This window comes from Crocodylus porosus, unplaced genomic scaffold, assembly GCF_001723895.1.
Source record: "Crocodylus porosus isolate Cpor-Errol unplaced genomic scaffold, CroPor_comp1, whole genome shotgun sequence".
NCBI lineage: Eukaryota > Metazoa > Chordata > Crocodylia > Crocodylidae > Crocodylus > Crocodylus porosus.
In genome coordinates this window covers 105,978,994-106,001,539 of record NW_017728943.1, presented here as the reverse complement: position 1 = coordinate 106,001,539, position 22,546 = coordinate 105,978,994, and the positions used below count along the sequence as shown (strand labels likewise).

The following is a 22,546-nucleotide window of genomic DNA, read 5'->3' as shown; positions in this document are numbered from 1 at the left end:
GATTGTACTTGGGGGCAGAGGGTTTTGATCTTTTGTCTTCTCCCTCTGACCCTATTTGCAAATATATACCTTTTGTCTCACCAACGTGTGCCTAAGGATTTGTTATTCAATGAGCCTCCAAAGAAAACGAACCGAGAGAGAGTTTTTTTTACCTCACTTCCATTTTGCTAAGGTTTTGGGAGTGTTGCCTTAGCTTACTATTTTTTAGGCTTTTCTTCACTTCCCACATTGTAAAAGAAAAGCATTCTTCCAGAAAACATGGAAGTACTGCTGCTGTCCAATATAAAAAAGGAGGCAGCAGGACAATCACATTTTTATAACACGGTCACCTGCCACAGCCAAAAATTACTAACAAGACTTATTACAGCCCTAACAATGTCATCACTGCTGAAGCAACATCATTAATTTTCCTAGCATTTAAAATTGATATTAATAAAATGTGAAAGGAAATGTATTTTAGGAGGATTATTGCCTGGCTCTCATACATTACCTTTAGTGTGTGATAATATGAGGAAGAAAGACATTAACAGCTCTTACGTCTGGATTACCCTCATCCTTTAGCTCTAATACCTTGCTGGCTGATAGTAACTGAAATGCAAGGTATACAGTAGATGTTTTCTCACACAAGTATGGTGTTTTCTCTTTCTTTCTCTCTTTCTGGTCTCACAGGCCTCGAGGGCCTACAACCACCTTAACCAAAGCCTTCCATCTTTTCCTATCATGTGCAATCTCCTTCCACCTCATCACAACTTTGCCTGTCCCTTCCAGATCAGGTTTTATCTTCCCACTGTTACTGTGGCCTGCCTTCATCTCCTCAGCTTCCAAAATCTGCCTCTGGCACCTTCTCCCACCTGCTCTTGCAATGTGCCCTGCCCACCTCAATCTGTGTGTGCTGATTTTGCTCCAGGCATCAGGCCTGCCGTCTTGGGACAATAAATATGAATAAATATTATGCAGGCATTCTTGTCTGCCTCCAATCAATCTATTAATGCACATCCAGAAGTAGCTAAAATAAAGCAGCTGGAAGAACTTTAAACAGCCCAGTGGGTAAAACAGAGCGGGTGAATGAACTTTTAAGCAGTCAATGTTTTAATGGAAAAAAAACCAGCTGAGTGCATCTACATGAGACACTGTGCATCAGCCTCATAACACTGTCCAGTAGCGTGTCATGGCAAAACTGTGCTAGTAGCCTATGATGCAGTGTTTTTAGGCTAATGCACAGTAAAGCATCACTAAAAAAGGGCACTGAGAGACTTTCTAAGGCCCCCTGCAATGTTTAGCATTGGTGGGTAGCCAATGGGAGGGCACAAGGCAACCCCAGAGCTTCCACCCAGGAGCTTAGTGATACAACCCCCTCCCCTGCAGCCCTCCTCCTGGGCTACACCTGCCCCAACATTTCCCTCTGGTCAAAAACCTTGCACCAGTCAAACTTTTTGCTGAGATGCCCATCTCCCCGTGGGGTGGTAGGACACTACGTCACAAAAGAGCTCCACCAATCACACGCTCCTATCCCCATTTCCCCCACCGCGGGGAGGAGGGCATGTGACACCGCCCTGCCCCGCCTCCCGCTCCACTTAGGCCCCGCCCCCGGTGTGTGTCGGGGGGAGGGAGAAGCAGCTCGCCTACGGCCTCCCCGCCCCGCGCATGCGCTACAGCGGAGGGGGGCGTGTTTCACCCACAGCCCCCGGGGCGAAGGGGATTGGCCCCGCCCCCTCGCGCGCGGGGTTGAGGGCGGCACCAACGGCTGCAAGCGTCGCAGCAGCTTGGGTAGGGGCGGGGCGGGCGGTTCCTCACTCTCGGGCACCAGACCCCGCCCCGCGCCTGAGGGGGCTGCGGCTGTCCCTGCTGAGGGGGCTGGACTGCTGTTTAAGGCTCCGCCTCCTTTCCGTGATGTCAGCTCGTGATGGCTAAACCCCCATCCAGCGCAGACCCGAACAAGGGGCCCGGGCTGAAGAGTGGCCTCGCGCGGCTCCCACGTGCCTGTTGCGTTACGTTAGTGTCATAAGCGGCCCCGCCTGCGGTGGGGCGGGGGAGTTCCTGGTGGGCGTAGCTTTGCCAGGTCTCGCGCCTGTCTTTATCGTTTTGGAAGCTCCAAATTTATCGTATTTGCTGTGAGGGAAATAGAGACATATATATTTTTTAAATGTCTTAGTTGGGCTAATAAAAGGGATCGTTTCTGAACTATGAATTTTAGATTTTTGTATTTTGTATTTGCTGAAAAAATTATTGCACACTGAAAAAAATGGAAAGTGTGCAAATAAGCATGCAAGTAAGTCTGAGTGAGAGAGACCTGGGTCTGCAAAATTGAAGCCTTTCTTTATTTTGAGGCAAGCTGTCAGAAGAAAGTGTTGGGAGATTACTACCTAAATACAGATAAATAATTGGAAAAAAAAAAAGATGACCTGAAATACCTTATGGCTGAGAGCAAGCAAAACTTGGGGGCATCTGAACCCCAAGTCTTCAGGCTTGCAGGCCTAAAGGATTTGGGATGATCTGAAGCCGCAGGCAGGGGTGAAGGATATTTGCCAGTATAGGGCCATGTTTGGTTCTGGACTAAAGGATTTGGAATGGATTTGGCCAATTTGGCCTAGAATGTGAATTTTTTTAAAAAAATTATTACTGAAATACCTGGCAGGGGAAATACCATGACTGCTAAGGTGGTTTTCCTAGGTACAGGGGAAGACTATTTTTTTGGCAGGGGGTAGCACTGACCAAGGTAAGGCATAGTCTTCCACTTCTGTTTCCCGTGGGAAGATATTGGCTTTATGCCCATCTTGATGTGGCAGACTGCTGTTGTGGCCATATGGCTGAGGGCAAGTGAAACTCAGGGGCATCCAAATCCCAAGTCTTCAGGCTTGGGCCTGTGCATAGGATACTTACCAAAGGGTTTGGAAGCATCTGCAGCCCCGGGCAGGGGTGGAGGATGTCTGCTGGTGGTACGGCCACATACAGTTCTTGAATGACTCCATTGATTTGGCTTGGAACAGGAAACACTTTCCCTAATAAAAAAAAAAAAAAAAAATGTTGGTTAAACTCCCCAAGACTGACTTGGGTTTTGCATATGCTGCATCAATAAAGTGCCAGCCTTAATGTCTATGAATTATTGGGAACACTTGGTAGAAGTGATGGCTTTTATTAGACTAACTGGATATTTGCCCATTAAACCCCATCAGAAATTATTATACATTTTGAACATTTTTACTATTATTGATTGTATATCAAACAAGCATTGAAATTACTGTACAAATATGATACCTATCATATACCTGGCAACACTGCTACTGCACTGGGTGTTTTGAAGGCAATTGGCTGACAGCAAAAGGCCCCAGATTGAGGGGTTGGAAAGTGGGTGTTAGGGAAAGTTGTGAGGGAGAAGCGATGGTGCCAGTGGGGTGGGATGGCTCAGCCCAGCCCTATGGCACAGGGTGATTTGTGGGGAGAGGCTGAGGCAGTGGGGCTGCTTTAATCCAGAGAAGACGGAGTGGGGATTTAATAGTAGCTTTCCATATGATGAAGGTTGGGTCCAAAGAAAGTGGAGCTAGACTATTCTTAGTGGTTGGTTGCAGGGGTTTAAAAAACACCAACCAAACAAAAAAATGTGTTTTATTTTAAACTCTGCACTGAGCTCAGGGCATGCCCAGAAGAGGCAGTGTTAGTTGGACCTGGTTGTATGGATCAGGTACTTTAGTGGGGCTTTTTTGGGCGCTTTTATCTAATAGCTGATGACTCTGCTTTTGATAAAATCACCAAAAAGCCTTGCTGAAGTGTCAGATCTAAGACAAAGTAACATGCTGCTGCTTGTGGTAAAGCGCAGCATTTTTTTAACTTCTGCAAGCAGCCACTGGTGACAGATGACAGAACAAGGAGCAACAGTCTCACATTGAGCAAAGGAGACTTTAGGTTGGATATTAGGAAAAACTGTCTCATGATGTCCAGTAAATACACTGGAACAGGTTACTTAAAGAGGTAACCACAGATTCTCCATCCTTGAAAGTTTTTAAGACCTGGCTTGACAAAACCCTGGCTATGATGATCTAATTGGGGATGGTCCTGCTTTGAGCAGGGGGTTGGACTAGATGACCTCCTGAGGGCCCTTCCAGCCCTAATTTACTATGGTTCTATGATGCCTGTGGCTATGACTGAATATACTCAAGGAGTAGAGCTGGTAACTAATGATCTGATCCAGGGAAATCAATACCAAAACCTCCATTGATTTCACTGGGTCAGAGTCATACAAGTGCATTTGCACCTTTTAGGTAGTAACTTACCATGCTAGAGCTATATCACAGTCAATCCTCTACTGCATTCCTAGTGACATCCAGATAAGTCAAATGGAGTATCAATGAAACCACTTAGGCTAAGTACAGACAGAAAGCCCGAAGCTGAATTGATTTAATCTTCAGAGGTTAGGTTAAGCTGCATAGGTTGAACCAATAAGCAAGTGATCAGATATTTACTTTTCATTCCAGAAATGCAGCCACATGCCTGCAGTGGCTCAGGCCATAGACCAGGGGTGCAGGCAGGGGGTGCTAGAGCATGCCTCTGCTCAGCTGGAGCTTGAATCTGGAGGGGATCTGGGACAGAAGTTCAATAAATTGATTTAACCTAAAGCAGTTAAGTCTGATACTACATCCATGCAGGTTTATCTTAAAAAGGTTTTGGTCATTTCAAAACAGTTTATATGCACTGAACTGCTGCTGTGTTACAGATTTGAATTGGTTTCTGATCACTTATACCAGTTTATGTGTAATTTCTGTCCCTAGTCCTAAAGACCAATCTAACTGGCTTCTTGACTGTTGCAGCAGTTGTGCTACTTAGCCCTATTCTGTTTCCATGAGCCCAGCAGTAGTTTTGGAGGAGGAGGTGTTGAAGTTGCATTAGTTGTAATTGTATAAAGCCAAAAATTCAGAGTTAAGTTTAAACTTACATGGTGCACATATTCAGGTATGGGCGTATGCAGTCAGCAGCAAGGCAGTCTTTACTCTGCTGCATGATGCCATAGAAAAAAACTTTATAACTAAGAGACTAACTTTTCTAATTTGCTGGTAGATTAAATTGATTTTTAAAGTGATGTTACTAAAGGATTACTCCATAATAGTAGATATTTTAATTTTGCGCTTGGTATACAGTATAATAAATGCATACTTTGATTTTGTTCCAAGTTTCACATTTTTCATGTATTCTATGAAAAAAATGTATTTGTATGCAGGTCATAAATTCAAGTCATGTTACAAATGAGACGGTTACGGACTTTGCTGCATCAGGTTACACGCAACTTGGAGAAAAAGGATAATACTGATAGTCTCCAGAAAGAGATTTCATTTTTGGACCCTCCTCCGGATGGAGGTTGGGGATGGGTTGTGGTGCTGGCTGCATCTACACATGCTTTGCTTGTCAGTGGATTCCATTCTGCTTTTGGTGTTTACATGGTATCCTTACTTGAGACCTTCAAGTCAAGTAGCTCACGGACAGGTAGGTCATCAGTGAATTATATAAAACCAAGGCTTGATATTTCTGTGTAGGTAGCCCAAAACTAAATCAGCATTTCTAATGTGATATAACATTGAAAAGTGATCTAATTAACAGTCTGCTGTTAAAACGCTTACCTCAAAAAATCTAAATGTTTCTTCTTTGGTAGAATGTTTGTTGTATTTAATATATTTCCTTGCTTAGAAGAAGAACTGCTATAAAGGTAAATGCAGGGGAATATGAACCATATAGCATTCCAGGTTCCATGCTCTTGTAGAGCTGTTTTAGATATTTCTTCCCCCCTAAAATTGTCACATTTTTCCAACCTGAATTGAGTTTGTTATTTTGTTTGGTCTCACTTTGTAATATTTTGCCGGGTACAAAATGGATTTTTGGGGGACTTGTGTTTGGTAAGAAAAACAGAAAAAATACTTTGGGTCAATCAGAATCGATCTATTTCTTCAGTTCAGGCACTACACTAAAATCAGTTATAGCCCTAGAATTGATTTCAGTGGTAACTTTTTTTCAGATTGAGGGTGGTGCGCATTTTAAATTTATATTCTGGCCTACTGAACATAATTACAAATATAATTTCTTTTCTTCTTGACTTGAGTTTCACATTCTTAGTGTAATGTGTTTGGATTGTTTCTACTAGAAATACAAAGGAAGTAGTGAATTATTCATTAGATACATTGTATTATTTTAGATTAATATAGCTTTCCTTTATGAGAGATTTTAAAAGCTGAGACTTAAACCACTGTGACATAGAAGTTATATGGTTAAAAGTGGTTAATTTTCAACGACAATTAATTTGAACTTAACCCTGTCAAGTGCTGAGATTTACTGTATTCACTCAATTGTAAAATCCTGAATTTAAGATGATCCCCCAATAAGTAAATTCTATGCATGGAAATACAGTTATTATAATTTTCACAATCTAATTATTGGATGGTTGTCTTAAGTTTGTCCTCCCAACAAATGCTATAGCACAGAAAGCAGTGGCTGGGGTGGGGTCAAACAGACCCCTTGCCCTCTGTCCCCCACTTATTCCCTCTGCAGCCTTCCTGCCCTGCTCCTGCTACTTTTACCTGTCTACCCCTAGTCCCCCACAATCTCTGCCCCTTCGCCTAACCCACTCCCCATAGTCCCTACCTTTGCTTTCTCTCCCCACAGTGTCCCTTCTCCCTCCCCTACAATTTCTGTCTCTTTCTTCCTGGCCCCCCCCCCCCCATGCTTGGCCTCTGTGCTCTGTCAGGACTTGGAGCACAGCACAGGGGAGTACAGCCCTTGCTGGGCCATGCAGCAGTGGTGGCGCTGCTGATGGGCTGGGCAGGGGATGGTGTTTCTCTGTGTTACCTGCCTGGGTGGGAATCCAGCCTGAGCCAATGCCAAGCTGTGCCTGACGGAGTGGGGTGGAGCAGAGGGAAGGTTGAGGGGAGGGGTAGAAACTGCAGAGGGCAAGCAGCGCAGGGAAGCAAGAGGCTGCTGTGGGTCTGACTCTGGCCCCAACACACTCAGGGCCAGTCAGAGCCTCAGCAACTGCCTCCCATTCCTTCATCCCCCACTTTGTACTTGACTCTAAGATGAGGGGCTTTTCCCTCTGTGCTGATTTGGGGGGGTGGGGCTTGTCTTCATTTAAAAAAACATATGGTAGCTAGTGGTAGAGAGCACAGCACCTCTCACAGTAGCCAATGCTTGGTATTAGAAGTAAGACTGTCTCTTGGATGTAGTAAGTACATATATCTTTATTTGGTTTGAATCAGTATCAATCAGTTCCACTGTCTTCAGTGGAACGATGCCAGTTTATACCAGTGAAGGATCTGCTAATTAGTATGTTCTCATTATGACATGTAAAATGCATTTCATTGCAAGAGTGTATTTCCTCTTCCAGCCTGGATTGGATCACTCAGTTATGGTTTCATCATGATTTTTGGTCCTGTTTCTGGAAAACTTCTGCAGAAATATGGAGCCATAAAAGTAGCAGTTTTTGGAGCTCTAATTATGATGGCAGGTGTCATTTTTTCATCTTTTGCTCATGATATAAGTATTCTGTTTTTAACCCATGGCCTCTTAGTGGGTATAGGATCAAGTTTTGCTTATACTCCAGGTAATTTGATTTTATTTATTTACTAGTAGACCAATGCATTAAGATAAAACAGCAAGTTACAAAAAACATTTTTTCTTAATTTGATCTTCTTAAAAGTTCTGCCTTCCATTGCTTAAATAAAAAAGGAGAAAAGGGCATACAGTTATTAAGAAAATAATATCTTCATTAGAAAAGGTACATAGGATGCCTGTATTTTACACTTCGGATTGGCAGTACAGTTTTAACAGATTCCCCTCAACACCTCACCAGACTGGGGGTGTCAGATGGAGTGGGAAGATGGAGTCTGTATGGAGGCTGGCCATGACCCCTGCGGGTAGGGCATGCTCAGGTGCATAGGATGGGGATACATGTGGGCTGGGAGTAGCATCCAGGAGCAGGATGGGTGGTTGGGACTGGGGCTGGGTTGGGATCACCGAGTGATAACAGTATGGGGCCAGGGCCCACGGCAGAACCGTAGCTCATTCCCTGCACAGCCTCACACTGTCACCAGCCCCTGATACCAGCCCTGCCTACCCACCCTGCTCCTGGACTCCACTCCCTGCCCACCTACAGCCCCATCCCATATGCCCAGTTGAGTGCACCCTGCCTGTGCAGGTCCCAGCAGTATCCGTGGAGACCCCGCTCTGTCCGGCACTCTGAGCGGTGGGTACTGGGCAGACGGGTTGGGGAACCCAGGCAGCGGGGCTGGGACCAGCACTGGCAACAATGCTAGTAGTGGCAGCCAGAAGGAGCCACTGCCACTGGGGCTGCCAGGAGGCGTAGTTTGGCTGCCCTGCCACCACAGGCCTGCTGTGTGCTCAGAGGTGGTGGGACCAATCTCACGGGCCATGGCAGCGGCGGCACGTAGGGGGTGCACAGGGGTGCATGTGCATCCCCTGAGAGTGCCAGTGCATCTCCTGAGTAGCTGCACTTAGGCGATGGGCAGGGGGACAGGTGGGTGCACCGGTGCCCCCCCCACAAGCACCAGCTGATCGCTGCAGTTGCTCCCAGAAGTGGCCGTAGCCAGTCCCAGAAGCAGCTGCAATGATTGGCTGCAGTGATTGGCGGGATCAGCTGCAGGGGACCCCCGCCCTCTGGACAATGCAGTCGGCTGTGGGGGTACCCCCTCCCCAGTCGACAGGACTTGTTGCGGGGGGGGAACATGCCTCCCCGACTAAGGTGGCACCAGCTGCCCATGGGCACAGCTGAGGCTGCACCCCCTGCACACACACACCTAAGTTAGGCAGGGCTGAGGGATGTGTTGAAGGCCTGGTAAAATGCCATGGTAGTCCAGATCCAGCCCGTAGGCTATATTTTGCCCACACCTGCTCTAAGGGGCCCTGTTAGGTTGAACGCATCCTAGCTTCAGTATAAAGACACAGCTTCTACCCTTCTGTGTGGTGATTCAAGGTGCCAGTCTTGTCCCTTGGCATGTGAGGAAACAACCTTTGCCAGATGTTAAAAGGGTGTCTGGAAGGGTTAAAGGCCTTTGCCTTGGGTGAAATATGTGAAGTTATTTTTTTGGGAGAAGTCCCTTATGGGTGGGAGGTGTTTGGGAAGTATGGAGTTATTTCCCATGTGGGGCATGTGAAGAGGATATTTTGGGGAACTTGTATCACATAGGATGGAGGGTGTAGAGGTCCAACAAATTTTGAAGACAGACAGTATTCCATTAATCCAAAAAGACTGGTAACCATTGGTCTACGACGTTCTGTGCATTTCCCTTTGTTCTCTCCACCAATGTCTCACTTGTGCGTGTTGTTTTTACAGCCCCAATGTGAATAATGAGATGGAGATAACTGAGTTTTATTATAGTGTAAAACAGATTTTTCAAGTATTTTAAAAATTGTATCTCTTTTTCATAGGCATGATAATGGTAAGCCTTTACTTTACCACAAAGCGATCGTTTGCAACTGGGATTGTGATGGCTGGAGGGGCAGCAGGAACACTAGTTCAGAATCAAGTGCATCGATATCTAATCAGGACACTTGGATGGAGAACTAGTCTACGTGTGTTTTGTGGAATTCTGGCAATAGGCATTTTTGCTGGGTTTGCCTACAGACCGCTGGAAAAACGTATGCCATCTTTTTGACCTTTTTAGTGAACATCTATTGGATTTTGTTCTTGTATCAGTTATAACAACATCAAATTCTTTTTCTGTAACAGAGTCTTTTGCTTTGGCTTTTTTATGTTTTGTTAACAAAACATAAAAGAGGCCGTGGTTCATAAAAATCAGCTGTAGGTCTACAATACTGGACTCTAACATGGTTATTAAAATAGCCCTACAAGTTGATTCCAAATAATTTGTTTAAAATAATGCATGTATGTGCTTTATTTGAATGCACTGAGAACATACGGATTGTATATTTGCTTTGTTCCATGCTACCAACGCATAGTTGTAAACTTGAGTTACCTGGCCACTTAAACATGATGTAGAAGCTTTTTATAGCAAGATATTATGTTAAGTAACCTGAATCGAGGCACTAATTTTTTTTTTACTTAAGATCTTTTAGGCAATTAAAAAAAACTACTTCCATTTTAAATAATACTAATTTATAAAACAGATAAGGAAATTGGAAATTGGAGGGTCATAACCGTGATATCTATTTGTGCCTGTATCTGATGACTTTGCCAATAAGAGGAGTTTAGTTTCTCTGTCAGTTTTTTCTTTTCCTGGTCCTGGTAGGAAGCTGCTTTGAAACAGGAAAGATTGTTGTATTTATGTGGTTGATCTTTAGGTTTCTAAGCTTGGATTTTTTTTATGGCCCAAAAGCAACTGTGCTTAAAGATGGCAAGATGTATAGTATTTTGTTTTTCATTTATTTTTTCCCTTTCTTTTATTAGTTGCAGCCAGTTCTACCCACAGAAGGGACCAGTACAAGTCTCTCCTCTCTATCTCATGTCATAATTGTAAACGGTTTTGATTTTTTATTTCAGCATTTTAATCAAGACTGCTGTAGCCCCCATCATGGATTTAATGTAAAAAGTAAAATTAAGTTTTGGGTAAATGCCATTCTGGATCCATTAAAAAAAGTAGTCCCTCAAAATGCCCAGGTTTGGGACAGAATTTCTTGTTGCTCACTTTCTCTAGGGTAGCATTGCTTGCATCTGTGGCAAGGCCACATTAATTTCAAGCTGTGTTCATTGTGTGTACTGAACTACATTTTACATTATATGAAATATTTACAAATATGAACCGATTTGCTGTTGACTTCAGACTAATGTTATAGCAGCAGATCTAAGCCAGAAATGGGGACTGTAAATGGTGAACTGGAGCATGGGAATCAGAGAGAGGGGAATTAGTGGAAGACTTGGAACAAGGAGAAACATGGGCTGTGGCCAAGAAACTGGGGAACATCTTGAAGAGATACAAAGCAGCACTCCAAACTTAAGATGAAACATTTCCCCGATAGTTCAGTTTTCTTCTTCCATCTGCCTTACTACTTAAGCATGTAGGGAAACATGAGAAATGCAGGGTATGTTTAGTGGGTCTTCAAAATTTTGCCATTGCTTATTGATAAGTCTGGCATATATGTACTTACATTGGCCACTGCAAGATTAAGCTTATCCTTTGTTGGACTGTGTATGAATTATCTTATACTTGCATCTGTTTTTTACATATGAAACCATAAAAGTAATTTCTGACTTTGGTTCATGATTTTTCTCTAATAAGAACAGGATTCACAATGGCTCTATATATCATATTTTCTCAAATCCAAGACGAAGGTCTTTTCCTTGTATAACATGGGGAGGAACATTCATCTTAAATTTGAGTACTGGCCAGGGTGGCAGGGTGAAGTGCATGTGGCTGCAGGAGGAATGCCAGAGAAAGGGTATGCTGGTATGCTAAGCTGCAGCAACTCCCTTGTCCTTGTGGACTCTCCACCCACAAGTCCCCTTTCAGCTCACTCTGTATCTCCTCCTCCAAGCTCTCCCTTGCACCAAGTACACTCTTTCCCTGTGCTCCCCTCACTCTTGTGTGCCCTCTTCCCTGCATTTCCCCCTACTCCCACCTGCTCTACATACCCCTATCCCCATGCTCCCATTGCTCCCACACCATGGGCCCAGTTCCCTGCACTTCTCCTTGTACCACATGCCCCCTCCCCTGTGCTCCCCCCATACTCTAGTGTTGTTTGCCCTGGGCTGGGGTCAGACCACTGCTACTCCATACCCCAGGTGCTCCCTGCCCTGGGGAGAGCCAGAGCCAGAGCAGTTGCACAGGGTAAGCACTGGTGAGGGAAAGGGGCCAGCAGGGCAGATGAAAGGGGACCAAGTAGGAGGAACAGCTGATGGAGGTGCAGGGTCCAGAGAGGGGCAGGTGGCAGAGGGGATAGGCAGGAGTGGGGCGGGCAGGAGGGGCAGGTGCTAGGGGTGCAGGCACTTGTGAGGAGCAAATAGCAGGGGTGCATCGATCGGCATGCCATCTATCCCCAGCTGCTGCTTTCCTTGCCACTTGCCCCCTGCTACTGCTTTCCCCCACTCAGTGGTAAGGGCAATTAATTTAAAATGACCCTCTAATATTTAGGTTTTAGAAATGGAACATTAAAACAAACTTAGGTTTTTCTTGTCTAGAATCTAATAATCATCTTAGAAAGTCATCTTAAATTCAAAGTAGTCTTGGGTAAAAATGGTAATGAAATATTTACAAAATTGTAGCTGCATTTTTCTTTTAACTTTTTTTCTTAAAGGAAGACATCCAAGTGTTGTTGAAAACTTTCAGACATCACCACTAAGAGGTTTTATAGTTGATCTAAGATTATGGAAAAACAGTGTCTTTGAGATCTGGGTGTGCGCTCTTGGGTTAGCAAAATTTGGATTCTTCATACCTTTTGTTCATATGGTAAGAATGTAATTTCTGTTCTGATTACTACTGATTTAATAGTGATACTTCATGTATTTTTTTGCTTTTTAAGTATCCTTCTGTGATAATTTAGCTGTCATTTAGAAAAGCAAGAGATTATAATTACCTGTATTTGAAAGAATGTGAACTTCTTATTAACAAAGATACAAATTAGTCAACATGACTTGCATAGTTTCAATTGTATAAGATTCTTTTGTAGTTGGAATGTAATACGATTTTCTTCTGATGTACCTGTATGTTAGCCTTGTATAAGCTAAGAAATGGATTAATCCTGTCTTGTTAGAGCCTGGGGCCAAGGGGGATGTTCAATAGACCACTTTTCTCCATTTGAGAATAAAATATTACACTGATTATTTTGGGATCTAAAGTATTAGACCCAATGTTTCTACTAGAGTAGCAGCTAGAGGTCTCAACTTAGATCAGGCTTTGCTGGTCACCACAGTAAATTTTAAAAAAAGGTATGGAATGGTTAGATACTCCTGATAGTTAGATGCTCTTTCCTCTAATTTTTAGGTCAAATTTATTCACATCCAGTTTATACCCATTTAGTCATGTGCCAGCATTGTCCTTTAACTAAAATAGCTCTTATCTTCTGGTGTTTACCTTTATGTGCTGTGAGATAGCTGAGATGCTTTAAGAAGCATGTCTTGATATTAGCATTGGTGGCCTAGTCAGCAGTGCAGAGTCAAGGAGTCTTTCTCCAGCAGATTTCCTGAATTCTGCTGGTTTAGGGACTGGAGCTTTTATAGTCTTTCAGGGATGGTAGTGGTTCATATTCTGGCCCTCAGCCAAAGATCTTGGAGGAAACTGAGTTGCAGTCCATTATCAGGACCCCTATACACATGCTGGTAAAGGTGTGATAGGACCTAATAATACATGAGTACAGATAAATGCTTCAAACTTCTAAAGGATTTTTAAAAAGGAAAAAAGTGTTTTATAAACTATGAAACAGTATTTTGTCAATTGTTTTTTAAACAGAGTTTTAATGGAAAATGGTTAGAATACAATCATAAGTCTGTATGTGCATATGCAAATGAATCTGTGGAAAATAGCACTGTATTATTTAATTGATATACTGGTATTTACAGATGAAGCTTGCAAATGGCTTGGGCATTTCATTGGATGATGCACCATATATTATGGTAGGAACTGGAATAAGCAGTCTGCTTAGTTGTCTCTTTTTTGGAAAGATTTGCGATTCAGAGAATATTAACCGTCTTTTTATTAACCAGGCATCTGTATTTTGCGTTGGTAAGTTTTTCCATTATCCAAATTAAACATAAGAAAATGTTCTTTAAATGGCAGTCATTCTACACTGTATTTAGCTATATATATTCTGATTTTTACTCTGTTGCACTAATTTTTTGTTGGTGGCTCTTGAAATGGAGTTGCACTGCCATTCTCCATGAAGTGGAGAATCAGTCATATACTTTTTGTTACAGAACTCTATCAGTAGCTTATTTAAATTATTGTATCCCTGCTTAATTGCTAATGACTGTAAACTATATTTACTTTTTAAAAATGTTGTTCAATTTTATATGAATGTGCCCTTTTGTTGCTTGTATTACATGTGTTTTGCAATAGTTGTTCAGTTTCTGCAAAAATAAGTATTTTGGAGACAGACTCTGCCACACTTACTGATTCACATTGACTAACTTTATTATTTAACAAATAGTCTTGTTGACTCGATGGAAATATGTTTATACCAAATTACTATTCCTGAGTAAGGGTAACAGAATCCTGGTACATGTAGGTATGCTTTCAATTCACGTCATTTTGTTTACTGATATGCTGTTGTCCCCCCAAAAAAGGCAAATAGAATACAGTTGATTACATTTCTCTTGTCAGAACCTTTCCTCTGCTTTCTCAGTGGATGGCAGAATGTGTAACAAGTGTTCACTGAAACTGAAGAAACAGGGAAAATGGGTTAAAGACATTTGAGGTCTGCTGTTTATAGCAGAGTCAGAACAATGGTATTATTTGCAGAATATGTTAGCAGATTCCATTTTACTGTTACTGTACTTCAGTAATATAAAAGTTTCACTGATAAATAATGGTTGCTTGCTTAGAAATGTAATGAATCACAATTTCTTCAGATAGATTTAAATTTTATGAAAAAGATGCTAATTTTATTTTAAAATCCCTTACCAAGTGCTGATTTTAATGTAGGCAAATCCACAGGTGCTTTATATGTATCTTATAGAATAGAAACTATACTCTTCATCTCTGAGCCATGAGTACAGGGCCAGTAAAAGTTTAGGACCAAACCCTGATGCCAGCATGAAACCCAAATACATTCTCTTTGAGCAGAGGTTCTTGTTGTTTATTTAGCAAGCTTCAAAATACAAAAGATTTTTGAAGGATTCCAAAGCATCTAGTCAACTATTTTCTGTCCTCTGCCAGGATCTCTTTGTTAAAGGCAAATAGTAAGAATTATCCTTAATTTATCATTTCAGGCAACTTTAATATTTATTGGTAAAGTTACAGAGTCTGAGGTTCAGAAAACCTTCCCGGTGCCCTGCCTCAGCCCTGAACTTCACTTTCAACAGTGCTTTTGGGCACCTTATCAGAACAGACTTCAGGAAATCCATTCCTTTCTGCAAAGAGTGCCCTCAAGCCCAGGCCACTGCATTAAAGATGGGAGGTGTTTAATTCCAATTATTTCCTGATAATAAAAAGCAGTATTTCAACTCAGTCTGGCTCTTAGGGGAAAACGTCAATATGGTTACCATGAGAATCAGCAAACCTTTTCTAGAAGAAGGTAACTTGACTATATGGCCTGGATATTTACAGTGATATAGGGATACTACTGTCTTATTTGTTGTAAGAAAAAGCATTGTAAGTATCATCTGTAGTCTTTTGGACTAGTTTTGATACTACCTATTTTTGCAAACCATGTTTTTTGAGTCTCACATTGAAATTTGGTAACCAACAACCTCAGGACCTTTTTTAGTCTGGTGGCTCTCAAGGTATTGTTCTCATGTAGAGATGGATTTCTAGATATATCCAAACCCAATTCATACTTACCAGAGATGCGTCCAGATGCTTCATTCATTGAAGATAGATTCATTAATAACTATTCAGACAGTCAGGAATGTATCCTCTGACATCCATAAATCAATGATGATGGATGCCAGGGAAGGTATGATGGGATAAATCACTCCAGACATACCCTTTTCATGTCTTGACTCTAAATCATCTACTACTGCCACTGGACTAGATAGGATACTGGTCTAATCCAGTATGGCACTGCTTATATTTTTACGTCACAGGACAGAAAAATCAGGCAGAGGGACTGCACGCTGAATAAAGCCTGGATAAACTGTTCAGACATTTGCTAAAGATATGTCTGTACCCTGCAGAGCCCAGAGCCTCTGAGAAACCAGCCTCTACTACATTGTCTTCCTCATATGTGCCCAAGCCTGGCAATTAGCAGGTGGCTTAGAGGCACCCTGAACACTGATCTCAGGCTCTCATTCTCAGGGTCATGCGATCAGGATGTCTTTGAGCCTAACAATACTTTGGTTTTATTTCATCTGGAAAGGGGGCTGGAGTGTTATAGTGGCAAAGATTTGGTTTGGCCAGTGCAAGCTGCATCTACTTCTGGATTGTTTTTCTGTTAGAGCAGTGCTTCTCAAACCATCTGATGTGGCGGACCAGCAATTTTTTTTCCAATGGGCCAGGGACCGGTGCCTGGTTCAGCTGGTGGCAGCAACTTCGTGTAACAGCGCTACACATATGCGCGACCAGCTGTTTCTTTCTCTTTCCTCACTTTGCATGATGTGACATCACTTGGAGTGCTGGAACCTACAAACTGTGGTGCTATGACCTATCAATATTATGCTTCTGAAAATATATTTATTTCTTTTCTGGCAACTTGCTATGGACCAGCGAATATATTTTTCTTTCCTGGCAACTCGCTGCGGACCAGCGACCAGCGGCTCACGGACCGGTGCTGATCTGTGGACCACCACTTTGAGAAGCACTGTGTTAGAGTATATCTGCATAACTGTATCAGCAAAGTCCTCACAGTATAGATTTGGATCTAGATGGACATCGAATAAATGAAGTTATGAGGAATGAAGCTATCGGCCATCTTGGAGCTTAAAGTAGTCTTTTAGATATCCTTGGGCCCAGACCTTTTAGCTCCTTAAAAGAAATAATTGATAACCTGAATTCTATTTGGTATTCTATAGGAAGCCAGTGCAGAGTAGAGGATAGTTGTGATCTACACAGGGTAGCTTGTGTTACTAAAGAGTTCTAAGCAATGTTTTTATGAGTAGCTTCTTAAGGTTTTGTGGACAGGTGTGTTGTAGTGATGTAGTTTGGATGAGAGAAGATAAAACCATATATAAATATGACTGCGTCACCATCCGTCACTGCAGGATGGAATCTCTTAGCTCAGTAGTGCTTAATGTTTTTGGCCAGTGTGCCTGATGGGTAATGTCCAGGCTAGCCAAGGGCCGGATCTGGTTGATGGTCCTGATCTGGTATGGGGCAGTTGCAGCAGGGGCCCATTTGGATGAGCAGAGAGGGGTAGGGGGCATCCCAGCTCCAGTCTGGCCCCATGGAGGGGAGGGGGCATGGCTCAGCCCCAGCCTGGCCCACAAGAGCAAGGAGGCTTGAACTGGCTCCATGGGAGAAAGAAGGCATGGCCCAGCCCCATTCACTCTGCTGGGAAGAGCATAGCCTAGCTTCATCCAGCCACAGGGTTGGAGGAAAAGATGTGACCTGGCCCCAATCTGCTGTATGGAGCTTGGGATTTGAGAATTTGGCAGCGGGGAAGGTAGCCACATTTATTGCCGCTGTTCCCCTGCTGCCAAATATCCTGATCTGTGGGGAGCTCCATGGGCCAGGTATCTGTGGCTCCATGAGTAGCATTTACCCTGGAGGTTGAGCACCCCTGCCTTAGCTAGCTGAAGAATGTAGAAAGTGTTAGTCATTGATGCTTCTATGTAAGAGTTAAGCATCAACCAGGAATCTAAGTATCATCCTCAGTGTACAATGAGATTATATCAGAAAGACTGCAGACCAGTCAACCAGCAATTGATAGGAAGCACAATCTTCATCTGTTCTTTTCAGCACGTTTTATCCACAAGTCTAAGCACGTGCCATGCTAAACCTATCTTAACTTTTTGTTTTGTTTTTCAGGTGTGTTATTCTTGCTTATTCCTTTTTGTAAAACACTTACATCTCTAATTGCCTTTGGCACCCTTCTGGGATTTTTTGATGCAGGGAACTATGTTCTTTTGCCTGTGCTGACTCTTGATTTAATGGGAGCAGAGAAAATGCCAGTTGCTTGGGGTTTTATGATGGCTGTCAATGCAATTAGTTGTTTTGGTCCACCATTTGCAGGTGAGTTATTTAACATGAAATTATATATGAAGATAGTCCTAAATATTGATGCTTTGCCAGTGCTAATATTTAAATATTTATCCATATGAAAACAATGTATTTTCGTAAAACAATTAATAACATTGCTAGCAATATTGAAGGGGGTTTTTTTGGGAAGCGTCCTTGGCCTGTAATAGTTTAGACATTCCTGTGTTTCTGTACCTAGGGCAGTGGTTCCCAACCTTGGGGTCACAACCCTATTTGGGGTTGCAGCGATAAAAAAATGGGGTTGCAAAGACACTCAGCAGTGTTGACCAATTCCGATGAAAATCTCATAAAAAAGCAGGAAACAGTGGGTTTCCCTTGCAGGCTGCCAGAGTTCCAGTCTGCAAGGGACAGCTTGAGGCTGGGAGGAGGGTGATCAGGCAGAGCAGATTGAGGATGCCAAGGGGAGGGAGGGAGGGAGGAGGAAGTGGGGCAGGGGTGAGCCTGGAGCTACTGCCTACCTGGAGCCTGAGGCCAGGGCCAGAATGTGGAGCCTGGTGGAGCAGGATGGAGCCACAGGAAGTTCATATAGGGGTGAGGCTGGCTCCCCACTACTGCACACACTCCTGAGGATAGTATAGCGGGGCACATGTCCCCCAGATTTGTTCATGGGGCAGGGACAGATACAAGCTGCCCACTGCATGCTTGGGGCTCCCCACCCTGCTGCCTTCCCCCCAGGGCCTCCATGGCCCAGTGTGCGAGACCCAGCATGGGAGGGTAGAGCTGCCCATGCCAGGAGCCCAACGCCACCATGGCAAAGCGCCCCCTGCCTGCCCAGCAGTAGCAGGGGATACAACTCTATGCTGCTACTGTTACTGCTGCTGGGCAGGTAGGGGATGCCTCGCCATGGCAGTGTGGCCAGTGTGGGGCTTCTGGTAGTGGCACTGAACCTCTTTGCTTGGCCTTGCCCACCGGGCCATGGAGACCCCCAAGGGGAGGGCAGCAGGGTTGGGAGCCCAGAGCCTGCAGTGGGCACCCCACATCCTTTCCCCCTACGGGCTTTGCTTCAGCCATGCTGCTTGCAGGGGGAGGGGACACTTGTTTTGTCTGCATCATTTTGGGGGTCGCAAAAAAAATCCAGTGAGGTCATGCTGAAGAAAAGGTTGAGAAGCAGTGACCTAGGAACAGTTTGAGGAATGAATGGTAGGGAGGATTCCATATCTTTTTTCCTCTCATATGGCTACTGTTGCCATATGCATTTTTCCCTTTCTAGACGTATGATATTTTTGTTCTTCTGTTGTGATGTTATCAGCTTTTTGTGTCTCAGATGGCATTAAATATTGACTATATTTTTCTTGGTGAGGCATTTTTTTCTGCTGTATTCACCATAAGTTAAATTTGCCCTTCTGCAAAGTACCTACATGGGGCTTGTGTACTACTTAGGTCCCACATAACCCATGTTATACAGAGTTAAGTAGAACCTTGAAGTGGTGCAAAGATCTTGTTGGATGTCATCTACATAGAGATGAATTTCTTCCAGTGTAAAGTTTTAATATGTAATTCATTATGCTTGTATTATTTTTCTGTAGCAATTTGGAATGTATTCTAGGCCTTTTTAATTTTGTTGTTGTGGCATCTCAACTCTCCTCTCATCACCTGCCCCCGAAAACTATGTCTGTGAAATAAGAAAGCATCTTTCCTCTACCAGGTGCTCTTTTTCAGGTGGCCAAATAAAGCAGTGTAAGACAGCTGTAGTTTTGTGTTTAAAAAACGGTTCAGAACTTCTCAGAGAATCTATCTTGGGACATGATCTATCTGTCTTTATCCCATGAGGTGCCTTACTTAAAACCACCCTCTGGTTACTATACAACTGCATCTCCCAAAATTCTAGGTCCTGAGGGAAGCTAGGAGCTGCTCCATGCAAGCGTTGTTCCTCCCCATTGACCAGGGAAAGGAGTTCCAGTCCATATCTCTTGTGGAACGTCAATCGTGGTTGTAAAAACAATTTGCTGCTTCTTTCTTCCCAAAATTGAGGTGGCCTCCCCAGTGCCACTTCCCCTCTTTTTGATGACTATCCTAGTCCCACAGGTTTATTTTTGAGCAGCAAAATCTAGCATGAGGCAGTGTCATCCCATGTTGATTTTTTTTTTTTAATCTCAAGCATTAAAAGGTCAGTGCACTTTTGCAATTCTAAAATACCTTGAAATAGTAGAACTGAATTCACCTAGATTTGTCTTGTAAAATTGGTCACCTCAAAACTATTGAGAATTAGTCCTTAAGCTCCGACCAACCTCCAATTAGAAAATGTCTTGCCCTGATGAACCATTTTTACTGTATGCTCCCATTGATTCGCTTTTAGAATGACAGCACAAGAGGCAGTGACGTGAATGCCCTTCTCTCACACATCACGAGGTGAAGTTTGTTGTAATGGATTTACAGTCTATATCGAAAAAAGAGACTTGTCTGTTGGGCCCACCATAAACACCTCTAATAAGTGTGAGGATGTATTCCCACAAAGTTCGTCAATTCTGTATATATTACAGAGATTAAAAGTGCTCTTTTGCTAGGATACATGATGTGTTAAATGTATTAAATGAGTGAAAGAGTTTAAAGAGATTTATTTATTTTATTTTTAGGCTTCTCTGACATTTCTGTGGTGTTCATAACTGTGGTCCAGGGTTGTAAAGAGGAACATGAAGGAAAATATAAGTTCTAATGAAAGAAGGATATGATTTGCATGTAACTAGAATATTATTTTTTTCAGGCTGGATATATGACATGTTAGGGAGTTACAACATTGGGTTTGTAGTTCCTGGGCTTTTCTCTGTTGGAGCAGCAGGTATTCTTGCTTTCATTCCTCGGCTGAAGAAAACAGCAGTACAGGAGAAGAAAAATATTATTCATGCCTCAGTTTGTGAGATAACAAGCAGTATAATACCTTGGGGGTCGTCATCTGTTTCAGAAGGGGTAAGTGAAAGAATGAGTGCATCTATGCCAAAATGATTATTTCTGTGCTAAAACATCTTTATTTGAAGCATGTAGGAACATTTTTCATAATTTATTACATGAAGCTAAAATAGACATATGCCTATATTAAAATATTCTTACAATCTTATTGTTTATTATTTTTTCTTTTGTTGACTTTTTTTCTGTCCTGGTTGCTATTGTTTCTACTAATCTTTTAAGACAATTTTAAAACTTTTTGCTGATTGGAAAGCTTTTCCTGGTTCTTTTGGTATTCCCCACGGAGGGCAAGTCTGTGAGTGTTTAGAAAATGTGTGCATAGGAATTATTTGAAATATTTCTCAAATTGATAATGTTTCAAACTGGTTTAAACATTTTCCACTAAGTTCTCCATTGAAGTAAACAGAATTATGTTAGTCTTTTAATTTAAATCACTGAACAGTAGATTCTAAAGACTAAAAGATTAAAACTTCTCTTCATATCAAGAGTTGTTTTAAGTTTTTAAATTAAATGAGTGAGTTAGCGTGGAGTTTGCGCAGGAGGGCCTGAGACCTTGCCTGCAGACTCCCCAGGGTAGATAGTCCCAGCCATAGCCAGCCTATCGGAGGCATGACATGGATGGGCACGTGCTGCACCCTGCGGGTCCCCTTGGGCTCTGCAGTCCCCCACCCCCCCGGGGACCTCAGAGACCGCGGCCCAGACGGAGCCCATGGTTCCGGGCTCCACGCAGATGGAGCCCCTGTCCCTCTTTCAGGCTCTGGGGCCCGGGAGCATGGCCACCTCCCTGTGTGGGGAGCTCCCTTTTGGGGTCTCTGGCACGCCAGGTGGAGGAGCTCTAGGCTACAGTCCGGAGACTGGGTGCCATCAGGGACTGTGAGCAGGAGATTGACTCCTACTGCCAGGCTGTTCTCCCCTGGGAGCTGGAGGGTAGACCACCTTCTCCCTCCAGGACAAAGGAGGACTCCGGGACCTCCCACTCTGTCCAGTCTGTCCAGTCAGGGGCATGGACCAAGGTGGTTAAGGTCCCTAGGGGCCTTGGTGCAGCAGGCCTTGCCCTGCCGGAGCTTAGCAACAGGTACACACCTCTTGCTGCTCCAGCAGAGCCTGCTAAGTTGCCAGCTCCAATAGGTAACACAGGCTCAACTGCAGCTACCATCCCCGCTCTCCCAAAGACCAAATGTAAGGTGCTTGTTGTGGGAGACTCCATCCTGAGAGGGACTGAGGGGGTGACCCCTTAGCCCAGGAAGTCTGCTGCTTCCTGGGGGTCCGCATCTGGGACATTGTGGAGAAGATCCCAAAGCTCCTTCAGCCCACAGACCACTGTCCTATGCTCCTTATTCATATGGGCACCAATGACATGGCTCGGAGTGCTCCCAGTCAGGTCATGAGGCGCTGCAGGGATTTGGGAGTGAAGCTAAAGGGTCTGGGGGCACAGGTGGTGTTCTCATTGATCCTCCCAGTCTCGGGCTATGCGCTGAGGAGGGAGAGGAGGAGCCACTTAGTCAACCAAAGACTGTGGCGCTGGTGTCATCGGGAGGGCTTTGGCTTCCATGACCACAGCCCGCTCTTTGGAGAGACAGGCAGCGAGCTGCTGGGAAGAGATGGCCTCCACCTCTCTCTGCTGGGCAGGAAGCTCTTCTCAGCCAGGCTGGCTGACCTGCTCCACCGGGCTTTAAACTAAGCCCACTGAGGGACGGGGGGGGGACTATGGCCACTGCTGGCCCTCTGAGCAACACTTGCAAAGCCAGCGGGCCAAGGCACTTAAGGGAGCCCACCCTTGCCCCAGCCCTGGTACAATCTGTGGGCAAGGCAAGAGCCCCCAAGGGCACACTTGCCTGCCTGTACAC

General features: G+C 43.8%; 1 protein-coding gene across 3 annotated transcripts in view; it reads left to right on the top strand.

The window, feature by feature from the left end:
• Nucleotides 1–1,733: 1,733 nt before the first annotated feature.
• The window catches only part of LOC109320041 (monocarboxylate transporter 10-like), a 24,429-nt gene continuing 3,616 nt past the window's right edge, over nt 1,734–22,546 (top strand). Inside the window, exons 1-8 of one of the 3 annotated variants that reach the window (XM_019549961.1) lie at nt 1,734–1,892; nt 5,210–5,472; nt 7,361–7,576; nt 9,421–9,630; nt 12,244–12,395; nt 13,505–13,667; nt 17,568–17,771; nt 20,500–20,702. In XM_019549961.1, coding sequence (XP_019405506.1) covers nt 5,226–5,472; nt 7,361–7,576; nt 9,421–9,630; nt 12,244–12,395; nt 13,505–13,667; nt 17,568–17,771; nt 20,500–20,702 — 1,395 coding nt within the window. In that variant the 5' untranslated portion in view covers nt 1,734–1,892; nt 5,210–5,225. Of the gene's footprint in view, nt 1,893–2,032; nt 2,270–5,209; nt 5,473–7,360; nt 7,577–9,420; nt 9,631–12,243; nt 12,396–13,504; nt 13,668–17,567; nt 17,772–20,499; nt 20,703–22,546 lie in introns of those variants that run through there. The other 2 variants (XM_019549962.1, XM_019549960.1) reach the window with 2 other exon arrangements.